We start from the raw sequence: 8,301 nt of genomic DNA on the forward strand, positions 1-8,301 counted from the left end.
GACATGGTGTTGCGAATCCAGGTGTTGAAGTTGCAGACCTTGGTGTAAACTCCAGGCTTGTTCTTCTGGGCGCAGCCGTAACCCCAGGACACCACACCCTGCAGCTGACCATTGCACACCACGGGGCCACCAGAGTCACCCTGACACACACGACAAGCAGACGAGGTGTGAGTAAAAAATGGCATTACTTTTGATCTGTTCACTTTGACAAGCTGTGCTTGATCTCCCACCTGGCAGGAGTCCTTGCCTCCCTCCAGGAATCCAACGCAGATCATGTTGGAGGTGATCTGTCCAGGGTAGGCGTTCCTGCAGCTGGAGTCACTCAGGATGGGGGCATCCAGACACATGAGCCTATCAGGGTAGTAGCCTAAAACAACCAGATAAAACACACATGACTATTCTTTCCCACCACATCATACATGTAACTTTATCGCTGATACATTTATACAGATTCACTGACTTCCAGAGCTGCTGGTGTTTCCCCATCCAGAGATCAGACAGGAAGTGCCGGTGCCAGCGCAGGACGAGGGCAGAGACACGGTTTTGACGTAGCTGTTCACGGTGGCGGGCTTGTTCAGCTTGATCAGCATGATGTCATTGTCCAGGTTGTAGCTGCTGTAGTTGGGGTGGCGGATGACCTTGGCTGAGTCGATGAACTGCTCTGTTCCCTCATTCACAGCAATGTTGTGCTCTCCAAGTCTCACCTGGATACGACTGCATGACAAGATAACCACCATCAGAAAGACTAGAAGCAACTGATGCTTTGAATATGACCCCGCAGCACTGTGTAATATGACATTTATCTGAGTGTAGTACTAGTTCCTGGACTTACGACTGGTAGCAGTGAGCAGCAGACACCACCCAGGTGCTGGAGATCAGGGAGCCTCCACAGAAGTGGTAGCCAACGTTCAGAGACGCAATGTAGGGTGCAGAGTTCTTCCTGCACTCGTAGCCTCCAACAATCTTGTCATCCTCAATGGGAGCAGCATCTGGAACATAAACAATTTCATTGAATAAGAAAACCTTTTAAAACATGGTAAGAATCAATAAATTCACTACAGAAACTCACAAGCTGCAGCAAAGAGAGCCAACAGGATGAAGTACTTCATGATTGTGTCCTGAGCCTGGGGAGCCTGCACATAACAGGGGTGGTTGGGCAGGGTTTATATAGAGGTAAACTCCTTCACCGCTTTTTATCGAATACTTTCTCTCAAGGATTTTTCCATGTACTTTGCACAGTGATTAAATATTATCCCCCCTGGGAAATGGCATTGTGGTCCAAGATAAAAACACCTGGACTTTCATGTTTCAAGTATTTTTAAACTAATATGCTCCACAGCCATCAGTATACTCCTGAATTAAATACTATAGGGTGAAACTCTAACAAGACAAAGTTTTACAAATGTGTTTAAATGCATTTTAATGTTATACTACTTAAAATAATCCTACATTTTTTTTCAACTGAAGAGCTTTTATTGGCCGAGTATGTAATAACTTTTATAATTACATATCGATTACACATGATCACATAATTTTATTATACATTTTTGTTGTAATCAAAGCAGTAACGAGTTATTATGGATTAATCCAATGACTCTTATCTTGTATGATTTTTTTTTAGTTTTGAAGTAATTTAAAACTGTTAGTTTGTTTGTTGTTATTACATTTTGTCTTATTTTATTCCATTTATTAATCTCCTGAAACATCAGGATGTAAAAACTTAAAAACGTAAAAAATGTAAAACATAAGAAATTAGAGTTTAAACTACAGTCAGCTCTTGTGCTATGAAAGACTTTAATTCCCTGAAATGTTTATTTGGCTGTGGACTAATTTCTTATCTTTGCATGTTCAGATCAGTTGCTCTGCTCTTATCAAAGACTTTCCAGGTTTCAAGGAACTTGACATGAAATCTGGATGCTGTAATTCTCAGTAGTTAGAAAAGGGCTCAGATGTTCTTTTATTATTAATAATAATAATAATAATAATAAATTAAATTGAAGACTTAAGCAGAAAAATAGCAGAAAACACTAAAATGGAGTGTTTTTAAACAACAAAATTTATGCAGATGTAGAAAATAATACAGATTAGAACTATGTTTGAAAGCTGAGTACAAAGCAAAGGACTATTTAAAATATGTTTGTGGTTAGATATTCAGTTTTATTAAACTTTTAAAGGGGTTTGCTTTACATCTATAAAAATGACACATTTTATAAAATATTTTGAAAAATTGTCAAATTAAAAATAATGAACAAGTGTTTGTATTTATACAGTAACATCTGAAATATGAATTAACATTATGCCACAATTTGCAATAGACTGCTTTTTCCAGCAAATGAGCATCCAGAAAGCAAACAGTTCATCCATCCATCCATCCATCATCTTTACCCGCTTCTTGCTTCCATGTCCAGCAGTCACTGTGTGAGTGGTGGGGGACACTCTGGACAGGTCTCCAGTCCATCACAGAGACGCATAGACAAATGAGACAAACAACCATTCACTCTCTCACTCACACCTAGAGACAATTTAGAGTTACCAATCAGCCTAACATGCATGTTTTTGGTCTGTGGGAGGAAACCGGAGCACCCGGAGAAAACCCACGTATGCATGGAGAGAACATGCAAACTCCACCCAGAAGCCCAACAAAATAAAGTCTGGTCCTCTGGATGGTTTCATTTTTTGTTGAAACGTTTTATCTTTCATCCAAAGAACTTCATTAGTCTGAGGAGCCACAACAAATTCAGTCCCCCAAGCAACACATAGTGGACCAACCAGTTTGATGGTGATAAGCTGGTTACCTGGATTCACCAAAGTTCATGCTCAATAATTCAGGTATAAAATCCAACAATGTTCAGTCAGGTCATCTGGACGGTTTCTATTTTTAAGCTGAGACGTTTCGTCCTTCATCTAAAGGACTTCTTCAAACTGAGTAGCCACCAAACGAAACTGATTCCCACAAACAGCATACTCCATAGTGAAAAAAAACCAACCAGTTTGCTGGTGCTAAGGTGACCTCTGGGGCCCACCCTCTCCCCCATTAATTCCTTTGAGACGGCCATGCCAAAGTGGTTCAAAACACCAAAATTCATGCTCAATAATCCTGAATGATGACTGAACATTGTTGGATTTTATACCTGGATTACTGAGCATGAACTTTGATGTTTTGAACCACTTTGGCCATGGCTGCTTCAGACAAGTCAGCGGGGGAGAGGATGGACTCCATACTACAAATCTTTGAAATAAGTTCTGCAAAACTATGGCAAATAACTTTGTTAATAATAAATCATCCATTCATCTTATGTTTTAGCCTCTTCTTCCTTTTTGGATCACGGGGGTCACTGGTGCCCATTTCCAGCAGTCACTGTGTGAGAGACGGGGGACATCCTGGACAGGTCTCCAGTCCATCACAGGGACACAAAAAGACAAATGAGACAAACAACCATTCACTCTCTCACTCACACCTAGGGACAATTTAGAGTTACCTATCAGCTTAACATGCATGTTTTTGGTCTGGAACCGGAGCACCCGGAGAAAACCCACGCATGCACATCGAGAACATGCAAACTTCACCAGAGTCCCCCGGCCTCGATTCGATCTGGCAACCTTCTCACTGAGAGGCAACAGCTCTACCAACTGAGCCACTGTGCACTTTATAAGAAATAAAAAGGGAAAAAAATTGCCATTGATAAAAAACTAAATGTTTAAGTAAATATATGTCTTTGCCTTTTTTTTTTTTTTTTTTTTAACAAAAAAATACCACAAATAAACATCCAACAAACCATCCTAATGTTTACGTTTAGTCGCATCATTTGTTAGGATGCAAGTGAGTACATTATAATTTCTAAGTTTATAGCACTAACTTTCCACAGATACGTAGACAAGACTCATGTGAGCTTGTATAGTTCAATGTTTGAATTTTAACAACAAGAGTCTGGTCCTTTTCCTATACAATTTAATTAATATAATAATATGCAAAACAGCCAATAAATATTAATGTACATGTATTACCTTTCATTTTATATTCAAATAAGCAATGGTTTTAATATGCAGACCCAGTAAGGGGTGTTTTATTTATTTAAAACTTCAAGTATGTTCTGCAGCTTTGAATAAGTTGTAAGTAGAAAGAGGAGCAGAAATGACTTGATTATAAAAGTTGTAGATTGCTCGATTTATGATGAATCGGAAAAAAATAATTTTGTAGACATCTATACCTAAGATACAGATTTATTGTAGTTAGAAAAGTACCTGTCGCTCTGTAGCTGTTTGGATTGTGGAGTACATATAAGTTTGTAGGAGGACGTACTGATGAAATCCGGAGAGCTACGCCAAGTCAAAAGGTTAGTGTCCGTAAACATTACAAGTCAGTTCCATATCAAAGAGTCTTCAGCTGATTGTCCCTGAACGCACCACTGCTTGACGACAACACTAAGCGACCGCCTGCCACGGATAGTGTTTCAGCTGCTAACAGCCCCTTCGCTCGTGTTTTGGTTTGGTTTTTACCTCTAATGTGGACTCATCATGAGGTGAGACACACAACAGGCTTGAATTTACACCTGTATCGTATTCTGGTGGAGCCGACAGCTCAGAGAAAGCTGCCACTTCGCCCGGAGCTAAGGCTAACTGCTAGCTCCATTTCAGCACCAGCACCTTTAATGTATGCGGAATGCGCAACCATTGCGGATGTGGTGCAGACAAAAATGCGCATCGATGCGACATAAAACAAAGGAAACGTCGCTAGAAACAGCGAGTATATGTTTTTCATTACTCCACACATAATAAAAGCGGTGTTGTGTTTTGTTTGTATTTCAGCTGTAAAGGCGAGTCTGGATGATGCTTCTCTGTCTGAGGAGAAAAATGGACATGTAGCACTCAGCCTCCTGTTTAATACAGTTGTTTTTAATAACATGAGTGCAATAGAGAATGAATAAAATGGACTTAAGAGGCTAGAATTTGCCATGATTGTCTGTGGAACCATTCAGATAGTACTGCATGGTTCTTTTATTTATATACCTTTAAAACTGCTGATAAAACAGCAATTTAATGTACTTAACTTGTACATTTCCTAAAAGAAAGAGAGAAATTTCCCAGTTGAAGCTGAGCCCACAGCAGAGTCTGATCATGTTGATGGAGTAGCAACACCTCAAGCTTTTAAACTCGAGCTAATGGGGCAGAAGCTGTCAGAATCAGAATTGGCCCACCAGTCAGTTCTGCTGTAAAGTCAGGTCTGATCCATGACTGAGTACTACGAGGAGGGGGGGCTGCTGTATGAGCAATCACCTCCCATGCACATCAAAGTGGAGTCTCCAGAGGGACCCTTTGGAGGGGGAGCTTCAGAGAACGGCTTCCCCAGGGAGGATGAGGACTCGGAGGGCAGCTGCGACCAGAACCCGACCTTGCCTGGTGGACTCCCCTTCAATGTGGTAGTGGTGCATCCGAACATCATGGCGCCTGGCATGTCCTCAGACGACCTCTTGTCCATTGAACAAAGTAAGCCAGAAGCAAATGAGCCCGGGGGTGGGGGGGGGGGGGGGGGGTAAAGAACCCATTAAGAATGCTTAATTAATTTTAGGTGTGTAGCTGTAGCATGTGAAATGATCCAATTCATTTTCATTTACTTTTAAGGACCCACACGTTCCTGAAACCCTTTAAGCATTATCTTGATCAATAGTTGTTGTTGTTTTTTTTTCCCACAGACTTCGAAAGGTTTTCTTTGGTGTGTCACTGCTGTTATTTAGCTCCTTTCAGTCCAGTGAATGAATCTCTGGAGCATAAAACGAGGCATCTAAGTTGAGGGTTGAACCTGTGTTGTATCAATATACAACAAACATGGAGTGCCATGAAAGTGCTGAAGTGTGAAAGAAGCACATTTTATCAGTAGACTCTTGAATTTAGTTTAGTTGGATCAGTAAGAAAGGCCATTGATGTGTATCTGGAATTTGTTATTGTAGAAAGGATTTTTCACAGGACTACTTGGTCAATATTAGACATATCTGGATAGTGTGTACAGTGTGTCCTAACAATTGGAGGATAATCAACACGAAAATGAAAAGTAAAATAGTTATTTTTAAGTAAGAAAAACAAAGATTGGGCACATAACCTACAAAATGCATCTTAAAAGTCTTATGTCTCTTGCAACCAATGAGCCATGCGTTCTCGTTTTGTGGCACTTTCAAACATCACGTTTATTTTTATGTGCACAGCTTACAAAACTGTATATTCTTGGCCGTGCAAATTATTTCATTGCCCACCTCCGCCCACATCATACCTCAGCTCGCTTTGTACCCACCTCATCAGCCGCCTCCATATTCATGATTTCTACTAGTGTACACTGTTAAAATGAAAATAGCCTTAAAAATGTTTGAAAGACCTTCAGAAAGCCTGTAGAACTACTGATCGAGACAGTTTTAAAAGATTACAAGAAGGTTGTTTTCGTTTGAAGCAAAATATAAAACAATCCATTAAAAAAAAGTCAGCTCAAGACTTTTACACTGTAATGTGTGTAATTTAAGGAATGCCAAGGTAAAAAGTGTTAACTGGATATGTTTTGCTTTAACGAAGTAAAGTCTTAGTTCATCCCGGCTGTCTGTTCACCTTTCTGTTCGCAGACAGAGCCATGTCAGCTGCACTGGCTGCTGGCAGCGCAGGCAAGCGGAAGAGTCGTTTCAGCGGAGCAGAGCTGGAAGTGTTGGTGTCTGAAGTCACTCGGTGTGAGGGCGAACTCTTCGGTCCTGCTGGGAGACTCCGGCGGCGAGAAAGAGAGCGAATCTGGGCCGGAATCTTGGAAAGAGTCAACGCCGTGTCCAGAGTGCCGCGCACCCTTCGAGAGGTGAAGAAACGCTGGGACGACTTGAAGAGGCGAAATGGAGGCAGGCTGGCGGACGCTCGTCATCGCAGCTGTTATCTACCATCCAGCAGGGCAGCCTCGATGCTCGGATGTTCCTCCCAGCCAAGCCCCAGGCTTCAGCAAACAAGGCAGAAGCAAAGCATCAGACCAAAGCCCAGCTTCCCTTGCTTCCCTGACTCAGACGCAGGTAAAAACACGAGTATTTTAGAAGTCGTGTTTTGTAGATCTATGAGCCCAGCTTACACCTACCTTGATTTTGTCCTCTTCCTACCTCCAGGTGTAGGAGTGGAGGGATCAGAAAGAGACTGTTTGGAGAAAGAAGAGGACAATCATGAGCGTGACATAGGAGAACCAGAGTGTGACCCAGTAGACAACAGCATGGATGACAAACTGGGATTAGGACTGGGTCTGGGAATAGGACCGCCCCCTCCATCTGAACGATGGCTGCCTCCTTCTCCTCTCTACAGTGCTCCTTTTCTCAATGGCAGCCCTCAGCCCAGCAGTCCCCAGACATCACTCGGAGCACAGCAGGGTCCTCTGGAAGCCCCCCCACGTAGCTCCTGGCTTGAGGATGAGCTTCGAGGGTTAGGGGAAGCTGCCATTCAGCTGGGAAATCGGGTAGAAAAGAGCCTCCGGGAATTCGGCGAAGGTTTCACGCAGGACATGAGAACTCTCGTGGCGTCACAAGAGGCGTTAGCGCTCAGTCTGCAACAAAACAATGTCCTTCTGCAAAGGCTTCTGGGAGTGCTCGAAGCCCAGCAACAACCACAGCCTCAGCAACATCGTGCGCAACAAGTGCACTCGTCCCAAACGCCTCAACAGCACTTACAGCATCTCCAGCCTTTAGAACCGCAGCAGCAGCTGGCTGAAACACCGCAGCACTCACATGTTGCACACCAACAGGCACAGCAGCACCAAACACAACTACAACAGCCACACGCCACCCAGCATTTGAATAATCACTCGGCTGCAGCGGTGGCACCTTCATCCCCAGGTATACACGGCACTTTTTCTTCCGATCCAATCGTGGGCACAAACAGAAACGTCCAGAAGCCACGGCGAGGGAGAGCTTTGGACCACAGGCGCAGAAGACGGCGCTGAGAATGTATTTAAGAACTTTACACAACGCATATTTGATGTTTTAAAAATGTGACATGTAACAATGCTCTTTTCATTTGCAGTACTTCAGTAATGATTAATAGTTACGGTTAGTTAAGTTGTCTCACTTCACATCTGTAACTCATTTTGTAATAGGTTTGTAAATCTAGAAGGACTGAAGCAGCTTGGATAAGTTGACACAAGACAATAGGGTGGCCTTAACAATACCTTCATTTCTCATAAACGTGTGCATACGCTCGTGCGAAAAGACTTTACAGAAAACATTTGGAAAAATGGAGTGACAGTTTCACTCTTGAAATTTTCCGTGCTCCGAAAAATGTCAGACTGCAGTTGCTGTTGCT

At 42.5% G+C, this 8,301-nt stretch overlaps 2 protein-coding genes across 2 annotated transcripts in view; one reads left to right on the top strand and one right to left on the bottom strand.

Annotated features, from left to right (window-relative positions):
- The window catches only part of LOC119410323 (trypsin-3), a 15,791-nt gene extending 14,648 nt beyond the window's left edge, over positions 1-1,143 (bottom strand). Inside the window, exons 1-5 of the mRNA XM_037677235.1 lie at positions 1,070-1,143; positions 833-989; positions 461-714; positions 231-367; positions 4-140 (exon numbers count right to left, since the gene is read on the bottom strand). Of these exons, the coding sequence (XP_037533163.1) occupies positions 4-140; positions 231-367; positions 461-714; positions 833-989; positions 1,070-1,109 (725 nt within the window). The 5' untranslated portion in view covers positions 1,110-1,143. The remainder of the gene's footprint in view (positions 1-3; positions 141-230; positions 368-460; positions 715-832; positions 990-1,069) is intronic.
- Positions 1,144-5,228: 4,085 nt separating this feature from the next.
- si:ch211-261d7.3 (myb-related transcription factor, partner of profilin) lies at positions 5,229-7,688 on the top strand. The gene is made up of 4 exons (XM_037677236.1): positions 5,229-5,484; positions 6,603-7,028; positions 7,119-7,490; positions 7,576-7,688. Exons 1-4 carry the CDS (start codon positions 5,229-5,231, stop codon positions 7,686-7,688), a joined length of 1,167 nt encoding a protein of 388 aa, XP_037533164.1.
- The last annotated feature ends 613 nt before the right edge of the window (positions 7,689-8,301 follow it).

The sequence above is a fragment of the Nematolebias whitei genome, chromosome 5 (assembly GCF_014905685.2).
Source record: "Nematolebias whitei isolate Nwh7 chromosome 5, NemWhi1, whole genome shotgun sequence".
NCBI lineage: Eukaryota > Metazoa > Chordata > Actinopteri > Cyprinodontiformes > Rivulidae > Nematolebias > Nematolebias whitei.